The following is a 24106-nucleotide window of genomic DNA, read 5'->3' as shown; positions in this document are numbered from 1 at the left end:
GGTTCCGCGTGGGGCCCGAGCGCGGCCTCTTATAGCGGCGGCCGGCGGCGCGCGCGGTCCTAGCGCACGCCGGCTTCGCGCCCTGCGGGGCGGGGTTGGGAAGGAGGGTGGGGGTTGGGGGGAGTTGAGGGGAGAGCCCGGGCCGCGGCCGGAAACCGAGGAGAGATTGGAGAGGGGCCCCTTAAGGACCCTGCCCCTAGGTTCCTCGGTCCCCACCACGCCTGTAGCTCTTCGCTCGTTCTGCGCCCCTGCCGGGTGTGCAAAGAGGCAGGTGTGAGTAAATTAGGCGGGGGAGGATAGGAGCGAGCAGACCCCTGGCAGGTCCCATGCCCAACCCCATCCCTGCCCCACATCCTCCCAGCTACCAGGCGCGGGACTCCGCGGGGACAGGGAAGGAGGTCAGTGTGCATTAATCAGCTCTACGGAGAACAACAACAGTAATAATAATCCACCTTGAATTTGTATGCGGTTATTCCAGGAGCGCCTCTCTCCTCCTCCCCAGGTGACAGTCCTAATCCCCATCCCCCAACCGCAGGCCGAGCCGGGTCTCAAACTTTGGGAGCCGAGAGCTCCGCCCACCCGGAAAGAGTTTGCCTCTGCCGCCCTGTAGATAAAGGCAGTGGAGAGCGCCACGCAGGGGGGTCTGGTTGCCACTTTGGAAAGCTGCTGGGTTAGGCTGGCTTAAAGGTTCTGCACTGCATCTGGGTGGGGTGGCCGGGCAGTCCTGGCACCTAACCATGAGTCCTCCTCCTTAAAATGGGGCCGTGTTAATTAGATGCTCACCCAAGGGCCTGGCAGAGACACAGCCCAAGGTGGCAGAGGCTGGTGGTCCTGTAGAATCAGGTCCCTTACTGCTGGCTGGAGGAACTGATGCCCAGGAAGGTCTCAGGGCCAGGGCACAAAGTCAGAGTCAAGACCTTCCTGCCTGCGGCCAGGCCATTGGGCTCTACAGTGCTGGGTGAACGGCCATCCTTGACTGCCCGGCATTCGGTATCTGTCCTGGGAACCAGGCTCAGGGATAAGTCTCCAGGCTAGGGCTAGAGCACACAGCAACTGGGGTGGCACCGCTCGGGATGCCAAAGTGGGTCTTGGCTGCACATTCCTGGAGCCACAGCCCTTTCCAGCAGCAGAGAGTGCCCTCAGAGCCACCAGGGTGCTCCCAAGGCCCTCTGGGACTGCGGAGTCAGCCCCTCTCCGTTGACAATGAGGCCCCCCCATTTACACTCTGGGCATGTGGAAAGCCGGGCCAACCTGGAATCTGCATTTTGATGCTGAGACTGAGGCGGGCGGGGGAAATGCTGGTGCTGGGACATCAGCTGGTTGAGCCAGCTGGACAGTGGACCCACAAACTGCAGTGAGGTCAGAAGAATTCTAAAAACCCGGACAGACCTGGAGCTGAGGGCTCAGGAAGGAGTCAGAGACCCTGAGACAGCCCATTCCCCACAACTGCTGGGATGGCTTTATTCCAGCTTACAGGATCAGTTCCTGGAATTGTATTTGATTAAAATGATTCAAAGGCCAAATAGTGGGTGTCCGCTGCGGGGTCTGGAAGAGGTATTCTCAGTCTGCACACTGGGAGTCCCTATCAGTGGGTGGGGCATAAACGGACACACGCCTTTGCTCTGGCCCTTGGGTGATCTCAGTAAGACAGCAGCAGTAGCCTGTCTACACTGATTGCTGGCTGCTGCTAGCTCCTAACAAGCACTTGGAATCCTCCTGGAAGGCCCACCGCCTCCCCTCCTCACAGTGTAAACACGGCCCCAGGTCTTCTTGGGGTCCTCATCTGCCCTCCTGGGTCTGCTGCCAGCCAAGCCACCTTTGCCAGCCAGCACGGAGCTGGGACAGGGGAAGACCTGTGTATGAAGGCCAGGGAGAACTTACTCCTATTCAACAATCAGAAGTTGCAGGTATAGTAGGAAGATGGAGAAACCGAGGCACGATTTGTGCAGTCATTCATTCATTCGTGGCCACAGCTGGGCCCTGAAGGCATAACCGGGAATGAGACACTCTTTTCTCTCCAAGGAACTCCTGAGGGAGTTGGAGACACACATACATGGGCAGTGACAAAGCAGAGAGGTGAACAGTGCCCCACAGCAGTTGGGAACATTCAAGCCAGAAGATTCCCCGGAGAGCTGCTGTGATCCCCTAAGCTGAGCTGTGTGGACTGCGTGACTGTCCCCACCTGTGGTCCTGAAGGGACACGTCGAAGCCAAATACGCAGTGGACAGACGTCTCTGAGAGCCTGCGTGGGTCCCTGCAGCGGCACCCACCCACCATCTGCCTCTGGCAATGCGCACACGCCCGGCAGGGCTCCCTCCACAGAAAGCTTGCATCAGCCTGTTGCCAGACGTCCGGACTTTCTTCAGTCCTTCCAGTGGCCCTGTTGGCGTCACCAGAGCATGCTGAGGTCTGGAGCGGTCTGGCGCTGATTGGATTTGTTGTCTGGAGGGGAGGAGCACCCCTGGGGATGAGCTTTGTCCTCCCATCTCACAGGGCGGCCTTCTGCGGACTGGGAAATGCTTTGGTCACCAGGCAACTGTCTTTCTTCTCCCAGAGGACCCCTCCCACCCCCCACCCACGCTGATTAAAAGCTGTGGCTGAAAATATCTGTGTTTGTCTCTGTACCAACATGAGTCACATGGCTGGTACCTGTGATGCCAGAGGCTGGCTGGGTCCAGGGAGCCAGGGAGGGTCTTCATGCCACTGTCTCACCTTCCAGTCAGGCAGGGTCACAGAACTAGACTTGGGCAAGTGCTTAACCTTCCCCAAGCCTCAGTTTCCCTACTGTAAAATGGCAATAGCAACAGTGCCTTCCTGATTGGGTGACTGTGGGGGTTAAGGATTTATGCATGTAAAGTGCTGAAAAAAGCAGTGGCTCACAGAAGTGCTGTGGGGTGGTTTGCTGGTAAACAGACTCTGAACAGACACATGCCTATAATCCCAGTATGCAGGAGGCTGAGGCAGGAAGATTGCCATGAGTTCAAGGCCAACCTGAGCTATGATCTACATAGCAAGACCCTAGTTCAAAAAAACAAAACCAAGCCCCAAAATATACAGGGGAGGAAGACCTGATCTGTGACATTTGCCTGTTTCTATAGTGTAAATACTGTTACGTGGCAAATTTCAAGCTACCAATCATTGAACAGTGGACTTGCAGAATTTGTGAATATTTAAGTGTGTGTGTGTGTGATACCAGAATTGAATGCTAGGCCTTTGCAACAGCCCTTTTTTATTTTTTAGGTAGAGACAGGGTTTCCCTAACTCATCCAAACTGGGCTCAAACTCAGTCCTCCTGCCTCAGCTCCCACAGTGCTAGGAGTACAGGTGTGAACCACCAAGCCCGCTACAGTTCACTTCTGCAAGTTGGCACAGGACAATCCCACATGTTGGTACACAGCACACTGTGCTCCACGTATCCCCTCCTTCCCTGCCTCCCTCCCTCCCTTCCTTCGCCAGTCCTGCATTCACTAGACGGCAGAGACCATGCCAGACACTGCAGGAGCTCAGGGCCCCACCCACACGTCCCCATTTCACTGATAACAAAGCTGAGGAGTCCAGCAAGGGTTGCAAACCAGAGTCAGAGCACAGGCTTGAAGCCATTCAAACAGCCATTTCTGCAAGCCACTGTCCCTCCTAATCACTCTAGTCACTCAGCCGGGGGCAACTCCCCGGGCTTGTTAATGTTCTAGGAATGACAAGACAGTCTTTAGCCACTGACTGAGACATTTACAGGGACTCCACATGCCATCTTCCGTGGCCTCCGACTTAGAGAAGCCTAAATCACCTCAAATAAGCACCAATTAGTGATGCTCTTGCCAAACACGTCCAGAGAGGGACAGCCCGCAGGTGGCCTGCACCTGTGTTTTGGCTCCAGCAGGGATCTTCTTGCTCATCTGGGCTCCTCCTCCCCGCCTCTGGGTCTTAGCTTCTTGGTTTTAGTCTCACTGGAATCAGAGAAGTGCCATTCCCAGTTTGCACTGAATTACGCTCATCCCTCTGGTTGTCTTTATCCTTCCTCCCCCAGGCGCACTGATGGTTCATCTGCTATGGGAGCCGCGCTCTGCCCTCGCTCGTGTGCCTGTGGGCTGAGTGTACTGCCACTCTGCACCTCGGTGTCCTCATCTGCAGAGTGGGCACCAGTTTCTGGACAGTTTGGGGAGGGCGAAGTCTCTGGGTCCAGCCCCCTACCCCTATGCTTGGTCTGGGGAGGTGATCTGGGCAGGGACATTTTAGAATCACGGCTCCTTCTCGTCATTTCCTGAGAGCTTTAAATTCGACCCTGACCTGGACATTCGGGTCCTCCTGATCCCCTGGCACGGGCCCCTCTAGGTGTCTACCCCAGTGCTCCAGCTGCCAGCGATGCACCCTGTGCCCCTCTGAGCCACCAGATCTTTGTCTCCACCCTTGGCTGGAGCCGTATCCAGATCTCAGAGGGCCACAGCTCCACAGAGGTGGGGGTGGGGCTGCCAACTAAAAATAGGATCCCGGGGCTCTTTGGGCAGGGTGGCTTGAGCAAGGTTCTGTATTATTTATATAAATAGTCACCCGTTACTTGAATGTGCAGGGGGCAAATGGAAGCTGATCCCTGAAGGGCTTCAAACTGCATTGTTGTCTGAGAAACTTATCAGAGAAGCAGAAAGAGGTGGGAGGGGCCCAAAATCTATTTTAACTTCGCTATCACTTTATATGGAGTTCGGGGCAGGCCTGACAGAGGGATGGGTGTCCTCAAAGGAGCCAGTGCAGATCAGCATGCAGATGGGAGGGGCTCTGAGTGGGGAAGGTTTGTTTGTTTGTTGTTGTTGTTGTTTTTGGTTCGGGGGATTGAAGGGAAATTTTTATTTCGTCCTTACCTGGGATGTGGGGAGAAGCATCCTACACCAGCAGACAAGTGGAAGGATGTGGAAGCTCCGTTCCCAAAGAGGCTTACATCTTAATGAATAGAAGCTGTGACTGTTGCATTACATAGAAAAGGAATAAGGTTGCAAATTGGCTCCCCTGGAAATGGGGGGACTCTGCCCTGGATTATCTGGGGGACCCGGTGCCATGGTGAGAGACCTTATACAGGGAACAGGGAGGCAGGAGGGGCCGTCAAGAATGACAGGATGTGGAAGACCCAGCCAGCCATTGCTGGCTTGAAGATGGAGCAGGGGGCCATGAGCCAAGGAATGCAGGTGACTTCTGAATGCTGGGAAACACAAGCAAACATTCCCCACGCCCAACCCTGGGAGGAAACACAGCCCCGCTCCTCACCTTGATTTTCCTGCTGAGACCCATTTTGGATTTCTGACCCCCAGAACTGTAAGATAATACATTCGGGTTGTGTAGGCCACCTGGTTGGTAGTAATTTGCCACATCAGGAACAGAAAACAAATACGGACTGGACTTGTTTTGCACTTGAAGTCCCAGGCCCAAGGGGACAGCGCTGACCAGACTTCCCGGAGGGCTGCTTCTTTGAGTCCGTGTTACCTGGGGGTTTTATTTAAATTCCGGTTCCTAGATCCAGAGGTTCCAGCTCAGGAGGCCCAGAAATGCACTTTGAATGAGAACTCCGGGTGATTCTGATAGATGGGGTTTTTCTCAGGGTGGGGGTAACGGTTCTGATGATATAATTCATCCTGTACTATCCCCTTCCGGTGCACAATTCAGTGGTTTTTAATATCTTCGCAGAGTTGTGCAACCATCACTGGAGTCACGTTTTGGAGCATTTTCTTCCTCCCCAAGAGATACTTCACCACCTTTAGCCATCGCCTTTCAATCTCCTACCACTCCCATCCTCTCCAGCAACTGATACCCACCAATCTACCTTCTGTCTGGGTGGGTTTGCCTATTCTGGATATTTCACATAAATGAAATCATACACTAGGTGGCCCTTTGTATCTTTTTTTTTCCCACTCAGCATGTGTTTTCAACATCTATCCATGATTTAGCCCTTCACTCCTTTTCATGGATGAGCAATATTCCATCATGCGATTTATCCATTCCTCCACTGAGGGACACTTGGGCTGTTTCCACCTTTTGGCTGCTGTGATAGTATTGCTTTAAACAGTGGCATATGGGCTGGGGATTTAGCTCAGTGGTTTCGCCGCCTGCTGCGCAAGCTCAAGGACCTGAGTTCGATCCCCAGTACCAAAATAAATAAATAAATAAACAGTGGCATACAAAGATCTGCTTGGATCCCCAAGCAGGCCTCATTTTGAGAGGCCAGAACATAGCGGCTAGGGTGACACTGTCTCTTCCGTATGTATTGCTTCCGAAGCAAGGGCCGTGGGCAGTGAACACAGGGGCTTCCAGACTAGGAGGGTGTACGCGGCAGTAACATCACGGCTCTCCTTGATGCATCTAATGTAACTGGCACAGCTGAATGCAGGCAATCTAATGCCTTCATGGGGTGGAAGTGGAAACTGAGTCTCAAGAGCCTCAGGTCCTAGGCCTGAGTTCATTCAGTTAGCAAAGTGGCAGTGCTCTGGTGGGTCGGAGCCCCTCACCCGAAGCCCAGAGTTGCTTTTTTTTTGGTACCAGGGATCGGACTCAGGTCCTTGCGCTTGTGCAGTAGGTGGCGAAACCAGAGCTAAATCCCCAGCCCCCAGAGTTGCTTCTTGCAGGGATCTCTCTCACCCGGATGAAGGTTACCTGGTTGGCAGAAAAGGGGAGAAAATGGAAAGTCCATTCCTTCCATCTGCTGACTGTAGTGGCGGCTGAGGTGCCTTCTACCTTCCGTGTTACACCGTCCTCCCTGAACCCTGGCGAGCTTCCTCACCCCCATCCACTGTGAGCCTGAGGGGCTCAGGCTTGGTAGGGGACTCAGAGTCCAAGCTTGGGGCTGTCATGTGGGTGCTGAGTTTTGCCCAGGGAGCTGCATTTTTAACCAGAGCCCTGCTGATCCCAATGCCCGCCGAGTGAGGGCCCCCCAGGAACAATGCCTGGGCACCTCACACCTCCAGGCCAGAACCCAGGGTTCTTGGGTGGTCACCTGAGCCATGTGTTGGGCTGGTGTCTCTTCACCTCCTCAGTGGTCCCAAGCACCTGCAGGAAGGGAGTCCGAATTCAGGTGCAGGGAGGGAGGCCCCATCCCACAGGGTCACCTCTGTGGGGAGAATCTGGGTCCCAGCGCATCATCCTCTGCTGTCACTGTCCCCTTGGCTGTCTGACTTCAGGGCAACAAACGGGGGAAGCCCCCACCTCGAGGGACAGTGGGAATCGAGGCTGGGATTGGCTGTTGAATCCACTGCACCAGGGCCAGGAGCTGCCAGGCCGGGTCACACCTCGGGCTGTGAACAGTGGAGCAGCCAGCGGGCCCAAGGCCACACCTCTGTCCCCTCAGGGCCTCCCGCCCAACCCTCCCCTGTCCCTCTTCCCAGCCCAGGGCGAGTACCCCTGAGCCCTGCAGAGGTGGGCATGCTAAGTATACACTGGGGTTCAGGCGTTGAGCAGTGGATAATTTGGGGCTTCCCTGGGAAGGCAGCGGGCACCTCCCATCGGCAGGGCCAGCCCAGGCAGATGCTGCAGAGCCAGAGGCCCCAGCCCTGCAGTCTCGCCGAGTCAGCAGAGCCAGGCAGGGCCACTGTCGCTAGAAAGAGAGCAGCTTCCAGCTGTCCTCTGTCACCGAAACCTCCTGGGGCTCACTGGGGCCTCGTGGGTGGGGACAGGGCCTACTCTGCCCTGCACAGGGGAGGGAGGGAAAGCTGTGAGGAGGAGACAGCATGGTGAGTGGGTGTCAGGAGAGGGGCTCGGGTCCCAGCTGCCAGCAGAGTGGGTGCAAATCCTGGGCAGGGATCGGTGTTTTGAGCCCAATTCAGGGCTAGGGTGAGCAGGGGTGGAGAGAAGCCTGCCCTCCTTCCCCGTTTTCTGTAACAGCCAAGTTGGAGGCCTGAGGTAGGGTTCAAGAGCCCCTTAGAATTGCACAGTTCAGCCCTGTCATATCCACAGAGGGGGAGGCAGGCTCAGAGAGGTCACCCTGCAAGGATGCGACTCAGGGACCTCGGCTCAGACGGGCGCAGTGGGCAGTGACTCTCCCAACAGATCTGGGCCCCAGTCTTGTCTCTGGCCTCAAATCTTCGGTCCCCATCTGCAAAATGGGTCCATGGGTTATGCACTCAGTGCTCACAGGGCCTGCACTCCAGGTGCCCTGGGGCCCGGGTGGGTGGCACAGGGGTGGGAGTTTGCAGAGAGCAGCTGTGCCCCGCTTGTGTTGCGGGTGACAAGGAGGCCATTCGCGTGATTAAGCAGGTCTGAGCCCCACAGAGAGAGGGAGGGAGCAGAGACAGGCCCAAAGGTTTCAGGAGACCTGGCTCCTGCCCACCCCAAGGCCTCACCGAGAGAGGACCTGTGGATTTCTGGGTACGGCAAGGCAGTGAGCACAGGCCTGGGAGGGCCCAGGAGCAGGGAGGCAGGGGCAGGACATGAAGGCAAAGTGGGATCACAGAGGAGTCCCTCCCTCGTCTGCCCACACAGCCTGGCAGACAGGCGCCTTTGGGCCGTGCCCAGAGGGCCTGCTCCCTACCCAGCAGTGCACAGAAGGAGGCCAGCTGCTGCTTCGGACTAGCTTGACATTCAGAACAGACATTTCTCGGGCCCCACATATGTTTCGAAGCAGCAGCATAGGTGGAAGTCTCTTGCTGAGGACCTGGGGAGGTTGCCCTGTCCACCAGGGTCCCAGAGCCCAGGTGCAGAGTGAGCTCCAGCAGCAGTTCCCAGACGCCATGAAATCCGCTGGGGCAGGAAGGGGGGCGGTGTCAGTGTGCAGTAACTTACTTCTCCCAGGTGGCTCCCATAGGCGCTGATTTGAGGACCACGCTCTCCCCCCTAGCTGCAGATGAGGCCGACCTGGGATTCTCTTCCCAGGCAGATGAAAGCGGACTCCAGAGGCCGAGACCCGGGTGGAGGAGGTGTTTTCCAGAGGGGTAGGTCCCAAATGCAGCTCACCTGGTGGATGCAATTGCAGCTCCACCGGATGAGGGCGTGAGCACCTCCCCCGCTGTTTTCCTGCAGACTTCTGGCCGCGTGACCTTGGGCTGTGCACAGCACTGGCAGCTGGGCTGGAGCCAAAGCTCATTAACCCCGTGCCCAGGGACAGCACAGTGCATCAGCGTTGAGCGAAGCCCCAGTGCCAGCAATGCAGGAGCAGGGCGCAGTGGCACCTGCACCATCTCCTCTGCACTCAGCCCGCACCCAGAGCCTCGCTGGCAGAGGTTCTCATTCTCTCATAAACCAGCTGGAGCCGATTTCTCCCGGGACAACCCAGGAAAGCAGGTGTCAGGTATTACTGTTAATGTCAGCGTGACCTTGGGCAATTCTCTTCGGTGGCTTCAATGTTTATTTAAGACAAGTTGGCCTGGGTCCTTCTCGAAGATGAAGCCTATAGGTTACCTGGGCTGGGCTCTCCCAGAGTCAGCTGTGATAAGTTTTTAAACCAGATTTTTTCTTTCTTTCAGTACCAGGGATCGAACTCAGGGCCTTACGCTTGCCAAGCAGGCGTGGCACAACTGAGCTACATCCCCAGCCCCCTAAAACCTGGCCTATAAGCCCCCCAGGAGTCATAAAGCAAGACTGCACTGCAGAAAGAGGGAAACTGAGGCTTAAGAAACTCTTGTGCAGCCCAAACTGCTCTTGAAGGTCCCCTCCTGTGACTATGAAGCTGTGCAGCTCTGTGCAGGAAATCTGCATAAAGTGCATGTGCAGATGCCCGACTAGGACAAGTCCTCATCTGAGAAGTATTGTTTCGTGTGTGGTACCGGGGATTGAACCCAGAGCCTTTTCACTGAGCTACATTCTCAGTCTCCCCCCGCCAACCCTTTCTAAATTTTAAGTTGAGGTCTTGCTAAGTTGCCCAGCTTGGGCTCAAAGTTGCAATCCTCCTGCCTCAGCCTCCCAGAGTGCTGGGATTACAGGCTTGCCTCGCCACACCTGGTGGGTTCTCTTTTAGGACTGAAAAATGACATTCTGTGTGTGCGCACACACATATATGAAGAAGTATGCAAGTGTGAGCACATCTTTATGCATTCATTCGTGTATGGACACTTGTTTGCACAAAAGGAGGCAGTCGTCTCTCAGATGAGTTCCTTTGGGAGCACACCAAGTAATGTGACTGGTGGGTCCTACAGCGGTTCAGGAATCAGCCAGTTCTCCATAGTGGCTGCACCAATCTGAACAGCCTTTAAAAGTGATCGTATTTAAACTGTCCCCTCCTCCCAACACCTCCCTCCAGGACTTTGCTAAGAGCTCCTAGCTCAGGCGGGGACCAGGTTTAGCTTGGTTTGATTTCATCTCTGTATACTATCCTCAGAGTTTCTCAGCTCTGGAAGTCACTGGCCACCTGTTGGGCTCCGAGTAAGCGGACTGTCACTCCCCTTCTCTCGGCACCAGCATTCCAGAGCTCTGGGGGCACCTGGATGCCCTGCAGTGAGCGGAGCAGCGGGAGGCCTGGGGTCCTCAAGCCAGAGCCAGCTCACCTGGGGCCCCTGTCTCTTCCTCCCCATCTGGACACCCAGGCTCTGTGCAGCCCTCCTGGGAGGGACCTGGTGAGAGAGCGGCCGCAGAGGCAGCTGTGTGAACCTATGCCTGAGAAAACCCACATTCCTTCAAGCTGCCGCTGCTGCCTTCGAGGAGGAGGAAGATGTGCAGGGTGGCTGCTCCTAGCTGATGTCACCAGAAAGCTCTGCTGTCAGGCCCCCGCCACTATTCTTAGACTTCAGAACACACCTCCGCCTGTTAGAAGTCTCTCAACTCTAGCAGGCTTTTTATAAATAACTTAGAAACTTGTAGTGTTCAGAGGCTGCCAGAGAAGCGCTGCTTTCTTTTATCCAAGATGTTCAAAGGGCTTCCAAGGTGGCAGCAGCACACCCTGCCTGCCTGGGGCCTTGTAAAAGGTGTCACAGTATCGGTGACCGACACTTTCACCTGTGGAACTCCACTTCAGTAGTAATCGCTGCCAGGGAGCCAGAGCTGTGTGCTGAGACGGGTGCGGTCTGAATGCTGACCGGGTACCTCAGTGCAGCCGGGTGACTGGGGTTCACGAGCTGGCTCTGCCACTTCCTCGCCACGTGACCCTGGGGAAGTCACTTTGCTGCTCTTTGCCCCCACGTCTGCCCCCATAAAGCCAGAGCATGATGCCAGTGACAGCTGCCACCACCCCAGGCTGAGATACACAAAGCGCTTACTACAGCACAGGCACCGTCCTGGCCTCGTGGTGCCTCTGGGTGCTTGCAGCTCCCTGAGGAGGACCTGTTCTTCCAGCTCACACAGCCTCCCGCAAGCACCCACCTGCTTAGCAACAGAAGCAGGATTTGAACCTGTATCTCCCCCTCTGAGGCTCATAGTAATTATGAAGCTCTGCTGCCCCCTAGGGGATGGGTGTGGGGGGTTCCTATGACCAACAGGAAATCAATCCCTTTGGACCCATGGGGCGGGGCGGGCAGCTGGCTGGCTCCCTCTGCCGTTTCTTCCCCTTGATGCCCTGGGCAACTCAGTGCCCTCTCACCAAGCCTGTTTCTCCATCTATAAAATGGTTTATAACAGCAGCAGCCACTTGGCAGAGCAGTATGAGGATTAAAGTGGTCACTTTCATAAGGGCCCACCTTCGCCTGGCCCAGCAGGTGGGGACCATCACCAGCCTCCTCCGGCACCTGCTCACGTCCATTAGGGCCCTGCAGGTGCCCCAGCCCTCTGTGTTTGGCACAGATCCATGGGTGACCTGAGCTGGCTGTTTCTGTGTGTAAATGTCCCCCTTGCTGGGTGTTAGGGCCCCTCCAAAGGCCAGTTCTCAGCCCTCCCTTCCAAACGATGCTCCTCCACCACCCCAGCTCACAGCCTGAGCCTGAGGAGCAGGAAGCCAGGGGCAGGAATCCTAAGGGGCTGCTCTGTGCTGTGTGAGCGGCACCAGCCCAGCAGGTGGGGAGAGTTCAGTGCGGAAGGAATCGGTGCAGGCAGGGAGGAGACTCCAGGGTGAGGCTAGGAGGGAGAGGGCACCTTGAGTTCCAACTGGGGCAGACTGAGGATTTCTGTCCTCTGACCTGGGGATCTGAGCTGAGACCACCGCCCCACGTGCAGGGACAAGGGGCCCGGAGTCTCCATCAGCACAGTGACAGGAGTTCAGCCGAGGTCCTGGAGAAATCGATGCCTCCTTCCTGGCCAAAGCGCCATCTGCAGCACTCTGCGTCTGGTGGGCACTGCCAGTGTGCTAGGGTGGCAGGGTGCTTTTTTATTTTTTAATGTGTCACTGAGGCTTGAACCTAGGGCCTTCACATTGAGCTGCATCCCCAGCACTTTTTATTTTTTATTTTGAGACAGGGAATGTCTAAATTGCTAAGTTACCCAGGCTGGCCTCAAACTTGTGATCCTCCTGCCTCAGCCTCTCAAAGTGCTGGGATTACAGGTGTGCTCCACCACGCCCAGCTCCTTTGACCTTTTTGGTCTTATACTATATGGAAAGTAACCCATGCATCATATTTGTGTATTTTGTTTTTTGGTTTTTTGGTACCAGGGATCAAACTCAGGACCTTGCACTTGAGAGACAGGCAGCGGAACCATTGAGCTAAATCCCCAGTCCTATATTTTGTATCTTAAGGATTTTAGATATTTAAGACTTTATCATCATCAAACAAAGGCCTTGTGATGAACTGGGTAATCAACTATGGCCAGAAGTTTTTTTGAATTTATGGCAAAATATACATAACATGAAATTTACTGTCTTAACTTTTTGTGTGTGTAGCACTGGGGATCAAACCTAGAGTTTTGTGTACACTAGGCAAGCGCTCTACCACCAAGCTCCATCCCTGCTCGCTAAGGGCCTAGCCTTAAATATGTAACCCTCCTGCCTCAACCTCCGGAGTAGCCGGGATTAAAGGCAGTGCCACCTTGCCCGGCCATTTCAGCCTTTTTTTTTTTTTTGGTACCAGGGATTGAACTCCAGTCCTTGAGCTTGCACAGCAGGCAGTGAAACCACTGAGCTAAATCCCTGGCCCCATTTCAGCCAAATTTTAACTTGAAAGTTTTGGGGGCCAGGGATTTAGTTCAGTGGTTCCGTCACTTGCCTTGCAAGCGCAAGGACCTGAGTTCAATCTCTGGTACCAAAAAAAAAAAAAAAAAGAAAGTTTTTAGAGAAGTTTACTAAGTTTATAAACAGCTTGTTACTGTTTAAGACAACTGAGATTTGCCATATTAAAAAGTTCAATTTAGTATTTGTATAAGAGTCCATGAAGAAGTGCTTGGGAAGGTTTTGTAAATTGCTTAAGAAGAAATCAAATATATTAAATCTGCTAGTGCACTTAAAAGTACTCAATGGAATCTGGTTAAGTGCTTTAAAAATATAGTCAATTTATAAGAAAAAATACTGATAGCCATAAATTCAACACACAATCTTACAGAAGCCTGGGGTTTTGAATTTGTATTTATAATGAGTAGAATATATTCATTTTTAATTTTCAAGGGTTTTTCTGGGGAGGGGGTGCTGAGGATTGAACCCTGGATCTCATGCATGCTAAACATGTGCTCTACCTAGCTACACCCTCATCCAGCCCAGAATACTAATTTTTAAAACCAACAAGGTAGTCCCTGAATGATCTTTCGCAAAAGCCTTTAAGGATACCAACCTCCCCCCATCCAGTCTTGAAAGCACTTGTTCGCAAAAGCCTTCACTAATCATGGTTTCCAAACCTGTGTGTGCACAGCAGCCTGGACTGGGGGGGTCGTTGCTACAGATCCGGCTCCAGCCCAAGCTCCTGGCCATGTGGGTTTGGGGCCTAAGAACCTGCATTTCTGACAACGCCCGGGTTGGCCCAGGAGCCAGACTTTGAGACCACGGGGTGGGGGGTGGCCGCTGGCACGGGCTCGGCTGCTCAGCTGGTTCCTGCACTCGGGCTGTATTTACCTCCTCTATCTCTGCGCGATACTATCCTTGCCTCGCAGGGCTGCTATATTCGATGCCGGTGCAGTAGGCTGGTGGCGCGATCGCTTTACTGTCCCGTGCCAGGCATGCCTCGGAGCCTGGTGCCTTGTCTCCCATGCACCCAGCAGGCACCGACCCCGTGACCCGGAAGCAGTGCAGGTCGGTCCTGGGCGCAAGGCTGAACAGGCACAGGGCTGGCCTTGCCACAAGGGTGGGAGAGAGGAGAGGCCGAGGGCGCAGTGCGGGAAGGTCTCTGCCCGAGAGCTGGGAGTGTCTGCCTTGGAGAGTCCCAAGGCCACGCAGGGCCAGCAGCCGCCCGAGCCCTACCTTCTGCAGACCTGGCGGGCCTTGTGAGGCTCCTGTGGGCCACAGGAAGAGGCCTAGCGCCTGTCACGGAGAACGTGATGCCGGATGACCCTCACCCTCCAGGGCAAGAGTCCCCATGAAGGCAGCCCGGGCTGGGGTGTGGGGGTGGGGGGTTGGGGGCGGGGCTGCGTCACCAGGGTAAGGACGCAGACACAGTGGTTTCGATGCTGCTCCAGGGCACTCTCAAGGGATGCTAGCTGCCTCCTGCCTGTTCTTGGGGTGATGTCTGTTATCCCCCAGCACTCCAGCCTGTTTTGTCCAGCTGGTCCCTGGAGCTCGGACACGGTGGGAGGACGCAGGCCGGGCTTCTCCAGGCCTGACAAGAGGAGACAGAGACTCGCTCCAGCTGGGACTTCCTAGCCCTTGGGCCCCCAGAGCTTCGCTGTCACCAGGGAATTTCTCCTTACGGTGTGTATGTTTGATTGGAAGGAGAACTGGGAAAATTTCAACGCTGCAAAGCCACTGGGGAAGGCACTAAGGGTACTAAGCCGCCTTCTCTTTCCACTAATGAGGCCTGGTTTCTAAAAGAATACAAGAGAGCATAATTTAGCTTATTTGGGACTTGTTAGACTGCAAATGAATACTTGGTGAAGTCATCAAAATATATATTATCCCCCTTATCAAATAGCTGGAGATGGGAATTTTCAGGGTTGACAGAAGAACTCAGCAAGTTTGGGGCTCTGGGCTGGTGTTTCTATAATTCTTTAGACCTTTTCTTCATGGTTGCAATGTGGCTGCAGCAGCACCAGGAATCACATTCATTCTTGATATGTCTCATATTAGGAAGAGAAGAGGCAAAAATGCAAGATTCTTTTCTTTGATCATGGAGTTTGCTGTTACCAACCTTTCTTGGTTGTATGCCAGATGGTGTCACACTTCCTTTCTCAGGTCAATCATTGGCAAGGTGGGTTAACCATCTTGGCTTCAACTATTCACAATTAGTTCACCAACTGAAACTAGAGCTAGTCTGGATCTGTTTATAAGGAAGAGGAGATGAGGCATCCTCAGTTCAGGTTAGCAAATGCCAGACACCACACGAGGTGCAGGAAATGGAGAGGCCCCTGGGCCTGCTCGAAGGAGCTTAAAGCTTTCTGGGCACACAGGCAGGAAACGGAAATTTAGCGGGTCACAGGCTGTCCCAGGGTAGTACCCGGGGAGAGTAGACAGGCCGAGGGCAGCCAGGGAGGGCTGTGTGGGTGACGCTGAGTCAGGCGGCTCCTGCAGAGAGAGGCTGACACCGTGCCTGGCACTGGGGGTGGAGACAGGGGTGATGACGGCTCTGGACAGAGGGGAAGAGCTGCGCGCCACTCATCATGTGTAAGGGATCACAAGTGCAGCAGAGAGCAGAGCCTGCCAACAGAGGGCAGGGAGCTGGGCTCTGGAGTTTGGGCGCCACCCCGAGGGCCCCGAGAAGCCATCAAGCAAGGGAGCAACTTGGGAGACACAGACAGACAGGATGGGCAACGGCAGGAGTTCATCTGCATCCGGGAACCGTACCGTGCAGGCCCGGTATGAGACCACAGGACCCCTCCTCCCGAGGCCCTCAGCCCCCTGCACGCTCTCAGATGGGGTCTGGAGGGCAAGAGCAAGGTGCCCGCGGCACTGTGTGGTTCTAGGCCTCAGGGGCCATAGCAGGTCTCGGTCCAGGGTGGGAGCAGAGACGGTTTCCTTCTTCTCCGAGTCACTGACCGAAGAGGAGGAAGTGCAGGATTGGTCCACCTGCAACATCTGCAACATCCCAGAGACTACTCAAGGCCTGCCGAGCTGCTGCTGAGCCCTGGCGCAGGCCATGTCGGGAGCCTCACTGCGGGACCAGGCCTTCCCACCCCAGCCGCAGCGGCTCCCCTCGGCGCTTGAATGTAACGTAAAAGGACACAGAGACGGGACCTCTGAGAGGAGCCAGGTGGGCTCCAGGCAGGGGCCAGGCATCAGAGAGGAAGGGACACTGGTTACCTTCAGCAGGTGGGTGGTGCCCACCATCTCTGCAGCCTTGGACAATGACAGAAACGGTCAGACAAGCCAGCAACACATGTGGCTTTCTTCTGGGTCACCAGGGAAGGAAATGGAAAGTTGCCTTTGACCCTCTCCTTCTCAAGTGGGAACTAGGTTTCCTTGGAGGGGACTGCAGAGCCCAGACTGTGGGCAGCTGGCAGGACACCCGAGCCACCTTGTCTGGCACCACCTCCCCCTGGCCGTCTCAGCGCTCCCTGCCCCTCAGTCCTCCTTGGGCGGTGGCGGAGTGCCAGGAGCTTATGTAGTGGTGTTCGCTGGGTTTGCTCTGCTGCCTACACTGGTGATGCACGCAGAGTGTCCCTCACTAGACAGGGACCACAGCAGAGTATCACTAGGAGGTCGAACTACAAAGCATCGCCCCCTTCCCCCTCACCCTGGAGCCATCTGTGTGTCTTTACTACCCCAGGCACAGTGCTGCTGGGGACTTCTGTCCCCGTCCACAGGGCTCGCTTTGGGGCTGGCACTCGGCATGCCATGGAGCCACCGCCTGTCAGACCGGGAACCGGCCCCGTGGCTCAGCAACAGCATGTCCATCCCCAGCTCGGAGCAGAACAGAACCAAAGTTAAGAGAGCGACAAGTGGTAAGTGGCGCTCGGAGGATTTCTGGGAATTATTAGGGAAGAGGTCAGTGGGAGATCTAACGTAAGCAGAGGGGATCTGGGCTGTTGGTCAGTACAGTGAGCTGGCCTCTGGTGATGAAGGACTGGCCCAGCAAGCTCAGAGGGAGGGAAGGAGACGGGGTGAGCAGGTGAGAGCCCTGCATTGCTGGCTGGTTCGCACTGAGAGGAGATGTGGTTCCATCCCCCGTGGGCGAGGCTGCTGAGAACCACCCTGAGGCACGCAGGGTTAAACCACAGCTCGCTGACCAATGCTCTTGCACCCTGGCCCAAACGGTTGCTCTCTGCCAATGTGGCAGATTGAATTAAGAGCAGAGCGAACGCCCAGCCTTGGAGTAGGGCATCTGGGTCACCAAAGAGAGTGTTCGGCGTGGGCTTAAAATTTCATGGGGGGTTATTCACAGCAGCAATTCACAACAGCTCAAAGGTAGAAACGGCTCAGATGCCCGTCAATGGCTGAATGGAGAAACAAAATGTGCTTTACCCATAAATGGAATAGTATTTGGCCATAAAAAGGAGTGAACCACGGAGCATTCTATATACAGCTGCATGGCTGAAGCGTGAAACCATTGTGCTAAGCGGAAGAAGCTGGACGCCAAAGGCCACGCAGTCTGATTCCACTTCTGTGCAAAAGGGTCCGGAAGTCACAATCTATAGATGAGGGCATACTGACGGTTGCTGGGGCCTGAGGGGGCTCAGGGCTTAGGTCCGAGTGTTATGCTGAGGATAAATCCTGGGACTAGAGGTCGGGAGTGGCTGCACAACGTCGCCTACTGCGGGCCACTGAATCTTAAGCTTGAAAATGATTAAATTTCTGTCATGTGAGTTTCACCTGCTGGCAGGGAAAGGGTGTGATTAAGGAACACAGTGGCAAAGGGCAGCTGGAGAGGGACAGCACTGGACGGTAGGCCAGAAAGCCCCGGAGTGGAGGCCCGTACAATGTAAGGCCTTGGTGGGGAAGCGGCGGGGAAACCGCGAGTGACACACGGGAGATTAAGGGAGAAGTCACAGTGCGTTGGCGACAAGAAAGCAATGGCCTTATTCAAAGTGCTCTCTAGCTTTCTCCAAATCCCACAGCTTGAATACACAGATGTCCATTAAGAGCTGTCACCAACCAGGCCTGTATCCCTGCTAATTGGGAGGCTGATGCAGGAGGATCACAAGCTTGAGCCCAGACTGAGCAACTTAGCGAGACACCGTGAAGGGAAGGCAGGGGAGAGAAGAGAAAGGCAGCTGCTTCTGCAGCAACCGAATGAAATCACCACGCAGCACAGGCCTGTGAAACATTTCTCAGTTAAACAACAGACTCACCTCAGCTAATGTAAGACTCAGACAGCCCCTGATGGTCAGGAGTGGAGAGCGGCACGAGGATGCAGGGCAGGCAGGAACACTCTGGAGCTAGGAGCTTGTGAAAACACAGGGGTGATCTCAGAGCGGCCCCAACCTGGAGTGTGAAGAGGAGCAAGGAACGGCTCCCCCCGGGACAGGCCCCTACACCACTCCTGATGGGACAGGAGGGGCCCCGGGGAGTAGGAACGAAGGAGTCCCTCAGTGAGTCAGAGGTCACCCATGGCCAGGGCAGGGCCTGCAAAGCCCCAGAGCACATCAGCCCTGCAAAGACCTGCGGCTTCTCTGCATCTCGTTCCTCCTCCTTCCAACTGCGAGTCTGACTGGCCCTGCCTCACCTGTGTGGCACGTGGGCTGAGGCCCAGCTGGCTCCCGGTTCATGGTGGCTGGTCCTCAAGGCTGACGGAGGAGCACTTGCACCAGCTGCGAGAACTGGGATCCAGGGACAGGGTGAGACTCCGTGAGAGACTCCTCCAAGCAGGGGCTGGGCCCTCAGCTCCCTCCAGGCAGGCGTTTCCCAGCCTCCTCTGGGGCAGGGTGTGGGCCCAGCTCGCTGCACACGCAGGTGCAGGTGTGGTGACAGAGACCTGCCCCAGATCCTGTTCCTCCTCTCTCCTGCAGCCACATGCACTGGGACCCGAATCTGTGACAGCAATGGGACCCATAAGGAGGACCCCACTGTCTGCTGCATCCTGCGGAAGCACGGTGACCAAGCTGGAGACAGGTGATGCTTATTGCCTAGGTGGCCTGACGGCCCTCGCTGTCTCTTGCACGGGGGCAGTACACTGTCGGCTGGACACAGGTCAGTCTCCTCCTCCCTGGAGTGGAGTGAGGCTACACGGGCCACCTGAGAACTGGATGAGCTTTCCCGTCAGGATAGGAGAGAAGGCCCCAGGTGCTCCTGGAGGCCACCAGGAGGCCTGGATCTCACATGCCTGTGTGTGGGCACCCTGCCAACCCATTTCCCTGCCAGGATTGCTTCAGCAACAAAGTCCTACTGTTTGAGCCGCAGTGTGCTTTGGGGTCTATTCAGTACAGAACTAGCATTACGCTACTACAATCACTACATGGACATCACACACTTATTCTACAGCTGCAGTTTTACTCGCCGAGAGAATGTCCTGGAGCCTCAAGATTCTGGATTTTCATCACCAAAATGTTAGGCCGACAGCACTGTGAGGGAGCTGCTCATGCTGAGTGTGCTGTGAAGGGCTCAGAGATTCCTGGTGACCCCGGCGCCAGCTGGGCTCCAAGTCCTGGCCCCTGTGGGGTTCCCCAACTGCATGGCCAGAGACTACAGGGTCACAAACTGGACCAGAGGCCTCACCTAGCTGCAGCCTGCTTTGGGATAGCCCTTGAACTAAATACTTTGCTTTTCTTAAACACCTTTAAAAACAAACGAGGACCAAGGGACATAAAAAGAATTAAGATGTGTTACATACATGTACCAACCCCCACAGTGTCAGCATTAATGCCCACAAACATGTACTGATAAAAATAAAAGTTAAAAATAACTAATTAAAAACATGCAACACAGATGATACACAGCCTACAAACACTAAAATATGTGCTACCTGGTCCTGCCTCTGAGTTGCTGGAGGATTACAGAGAGCCAGTGTCTGGCTCCAAGTTCACACACAGTACAAAGACATACAATATAGACATCAGCGCCTGCTGAGAGTCATGTAGCCAAATCCTGCACTTTGTCCAAGTGAACATTTTCTTGTTCCTTCCTAAAAGTCAAAACAAAACAAAAAACATGAAGAGCTACATTTGGATTAGTATGGCCTCAGATACTTTTAAAATTAAAAACTTATAGTCTCATAAAAAGTCTAATTTCTCCTATTTGAAGCTCAGACTAAGAAAAAGAAGGCTGAAGAAGGCCTGGGCCCTGGCGGGCTGGTTCAGTTTAGTGTGTTAGGACAGATCAAATCATTTCAGGGTGAGCACCAGGCTAAGCAGTATGAAATGTAGGGCCGAGCTGACAACAGTGCTGCAAGCTGCTGTCTCCATCACGATCCTGCTGTGTCAGTGCACTTGCAAAGGCCTGCGGGATCTTAGGTGGAGAGAAAGCAGGCCTCTCAGAGTCCGAGCGAGTGCGCAGACCATGGTCGCGAACACGGCAGTGGGGACAGCAGGTCTGATTTTGGGCAGGCCAGCTTTGGACATCTTCTGAGAGACAGCTCTCCAAAGTGGATCTGCAAACAGCAGCCCTCGGGGTGCCACGCATGTCACGGGAGGACAGTTCCAGAGCCTACTAAGGAAGTCTAGGCCCACCCTCCTCTCCCCTTGGAAAGCCATGAGCTCGGGTGTGAAACTTGGTGGAAACAGTGCTCCAGGAAATGGCTCGCCGGGCGGAGGCAGCCCTCAGCTCTGCCTCTGCAGCACAGGCGTGCTGGCTGGTACTCTGGACACACTGCTGGGCACAGCTGTGCGGGTCCACAGTGACAAACCACGCCTCAGACCTGGCTTTGCCTCCAGCACCCGCGGCTCTTCCATGTATTTCCATATAATTAAAAAGGTGCCACTTCTGCAGCAACCAGCCACTGAGATTGTTAGAACTCATAAAGTCACTATCTGGCAAGGAAACTGCAGTACAAAGGTACGCTGCTCACTCACTAATGTTGAGAAAAATTCAGTGGAACAAATCTTTCAAACTTAGATCAGAAGAGCAATGAGAGATCTTTCCCTCACTGTGGAGGGGCTTTTTGTTCTGAGACGAAACTGGGCAGGCTGTTTGCATGGTTTCTCTGGATAAGTTCCATTTATTAATCATTGTACAAAAAAAAAATCTTGGCATTCATTTGAAGAGAAAGAAGTTACTATATCCAAATATTTTAATATTTTAACATTGTGAAAGTTCTACTTTTCTAACAGGGCTTTTTCAAATGGAGAAAACTTTTGGAAAAATTTTTTAAAAAGAAACATGATTTATTAGAGTACAGGATCCAAAACACGTTTTTAGAAAAATATAAAGTGCCCAAATACCAACTTACACAGGTGATGATACAGGCTTCCTGGAGCCAAATGAAGCATTCATGAAGAAACACATTTAAAAACAGTCAGTCTAGATACATATTTACAGTCGGGTCAGTAAAGGTAAAACCATTGTTCTCGGCTTTGATGTTATTCTAAGAAAAAAGGAAATCAAACCAGAAAACCAACAATTATTAACTCTCAGCATGCTCCACAGTTTCTTAGTAACGCATCTCAATGTTAATCCCATATTGTCTAATTTTTACCTTTAAATGAGCAGTACAAAATCCCTGCAACTTCAGGCAGGCTAGGTGTTGTGAGTGGTCACGTTATCAAATGCAAATTCAAATCATCTGACTTTGGATTTGACTGATGAGGAACATGGACACTGGGTGGTAGCTGTTCAGGCTGGAAGGAGCCCGCTGCTAAATCCCCGTCTCTTTCTAGTAACTGCCTACTGGCCTTTACTTGCTAATAAGTGGTCTCAGGGGGTTCCCCAAACCTTGGTCACCCCAGGGTTCCCAAAGGGTAGACAAAAAAGCAGCCATTCAGCGTGGCGTGGAAATACTGCATGCAATGACAGATAGGTGGCAAGGCTGCTGAATTGCAGCCCCTAAAGCCTCATTCACTAGAGTGACTGGATTATGTATTTTAAATGCAGATTGCAACGTAACTAGGTCCTAACTCCGGAAGTTAGCTTCTACTGGTTAATTACAAGACAGCTGACTTGAAAACTGGCAGGTCGTGAGTAGTGGGAGTTCCAAAGCTGCAGAAAGACTCGGTCGCTTCACGCTCGGTTGCTAAGAACATGGAAAGGAGCCAGGGGGTCTGAAGTCAGACAGACTCGCCCGGGGGGGCGCAGGAACAAGCTTTGTCCTGGTGCCTTTGGGGCACTGGTGGTGGAGAAGCCAGGTTGCATGCATACCTTCTCTCCCAAGAGCCCAACACTCTGAAAATTAAAGACATTTCTTCATTCTACCCTGCCACATTCAAAAGGGTCTGGAAGTGACTCTCAGGAATGACAAGGGGTATGAAATCTCTCTCTTCTTAATTAAGGTTCATTAGTTCTTTTTTTATTTTGATTAGAAAAACAAGACCCCATCTTTTGGTCTTTGGAGACCAGCGAGTATGATTTCTAACAGGAAATATTTCAACATCAGACTTGTAAGTCTCACTACAGAACAGAGCCCATCGCTGATTTAAGACCTACTCATGATACTGGAGCAGATTTTTAAAATTAAAAAAAAAAGTAGTCATTTCAAGAAAGGAATAGTAGATGAATGTGGAAAAGTCCACTCATAAAGGCCATTATTATGCATTTTCTCAAAGAATCTTATGTAGTAAAATAGAAAGCTCGTGATTTGTAGAAATGTGCATAAATCCGAGAGAGTTATATGGAAGGGAAAACTGTCATTCTCCCAATTTAAATAAAAAAAAGATAAACACTTGAAATCTGTGTTTCATGTATTAGCAAAAAAATAAATTCTAATGATTCTAATTACCATTAGCTTGTTAATGTCTCCATCCGCAAGATGCTGCCAAGTTAGTGTACAACTTTACCTCTGAATATGCAACTAAATTCAGGGTAAAAAGACAAACAATCCTGACTGAGGACTGCACATGTTCTATAGAGAAATCAAAGAAATTATTGCAAATGTGTAACCCCATCTGTCCAGCAAATGAAATGTTCTGAGACAAATGTAGACAGACGTAGGATGGAAGGTGGATAAAAAAGAATGCAGTATTGACTGTGAGACCTCATGAAGACAGAATGTCACAAACTGTCACCACAGGACAAGCGTACAAGCCATGCCACTGAACACAGTGCCTTTCAAGTGAATTCACTAGTGTAGGCGGAGAGCAACATTGTCTTTGCAGCTGGAGGAGAGCACACGTCATTTAACTTAGGAGGAGGCAACCAGCGCGACGGGTGAGGTGGCTTTCCTGGTGGTGTGACTCCGAGGGAGCCGCGGGTGCATCTCCTTCTAGAATCCTGTCCTCTTGGAAGATAGCAGCAGCAAAGGTACAATGTCCTCTACCAGACTTTACTCATCTATGTTCTCTTTCTTTGCACTGTAAATATTCTGCACCGTTTCATAGACAAACTCCAGGTCTTCTGGATATCGAATTTCTAGCTCAGCGTTTGGGATGTAGTGAGTGCCGGTAAACTCTGAGAAATAGCGTCCCACATCTGGGTGCGAGATTTCTTGAGGCTCCACGTTATATTCCAAGTTTTCTGTTGGCAAAGAGGCACATGGACACTGATGTTAACATTCCAACATCTGCAGCACTTTTCTCAGAGAGCCTCCTAGCATCCCTCTCAAGTGGCATTTTGGAGGTGGAAGGCAGGAAAGACCAAAGATGTCACCGGGAGCAATGGCAGCTCCACACATAACAGAAATACTTCCCTATTCTCTGAGCAAGACGGGAGGCTCCCCAACTGCAGTGGAGTCACCTTGGCACTGCAAACTAGAGACGCATCACACCCCTTGCTCTGACCTAACAGAGCAGAAGCTCAGGACAAGATGGTCCTCGCCTGCTCATTCCTGCCACTGACTAAGCTTCAGAAGCTGCCTTGTCACTTGGTTACAGGTGACACGCTCAGGCCTGCCGTGCTCTGTCTACCAAGAGGAACCCCTGCCACACAAATCGCTCTCTCCTCCCATTCATTGGCCATGCGCTCCCCTCAGAGAGCAGGCCCTTCCCAGGGTCAATTAGAGGCCCCAGGCCCTAGTCTGCCCACAGAGCAATAGGAAATACGCCTCTGAATGACGGTGACAACAGCACTGCAGGCAGCACACTTAAAAGACAGAAGTCCTAGGGCCGGGGATTTAGCTCAGCGGTTTCATCGCCTGCTGCACAAGCGCAAGGACCCGAGTTCCATCCCCAGTACCCCGCCCCCCCC

General features: G+C 53.4%; 1 protein-coding gene and 1 long non-coding RNA gene across 3 annotated transcripts in view; one reads left to right on the top strand and one right to left on the bottom strand.

The window, feature by feature from the left end:
* The first annotated feature begins 14359 nt into the window (after positions 1-14359).
* On the top strand, positions 14360-21319 carry LOC106009278 (uncharacterized). The gene is made up of 2 exons (XR_002394500.2): positions 14360-16842; positions 18847-21319. It is a non-coding gene; the product is annotated as an uncharacterized LOC106009278 (long non-coding RNA).
* Positions 21136-24106, bottom strand: part of Fbxo21 (F-box protein 21) — a 37699-nt gene continuing 34728 nt past the window's right edge. For both annotated transcript variants that reach the window (XM_004843705.4, XM_004843706.4), the window contains exon 12: positions 21136-23437. In XM_004843705.4, coding sequence (XP_004843762.1) covers positions 23247-23437 — 191 coding nt within the window. In that variant the 3' untranslated portion in view covers positions 21136-23246. The remainder of the gene's footprint in view (positions 23438-24106) is intronic.

Source organism: Heterocephalus glaber, unplaced genomic scaffold (assembly GCF_053883595.1).
Source record: "Heterocephalus glaber isolate CG9 unplaced genomic scaffold, H.glaber_assembly_v1.0 deba00001687, whole genome shotgun sequence".
In the NCBI taxonomy this organism is placed as follows: Eukaryota; Metazoa; Chordata; class Mammalia; order Rodentia; family Bathyergidae; genus Heterocephalus; species Heterocephalus glaber.
The sequence above is the reverse complement of the archived record's forward strand: the minus strand, read 5'-3'. Positions and strand labels throughout refer to the sequence as shown.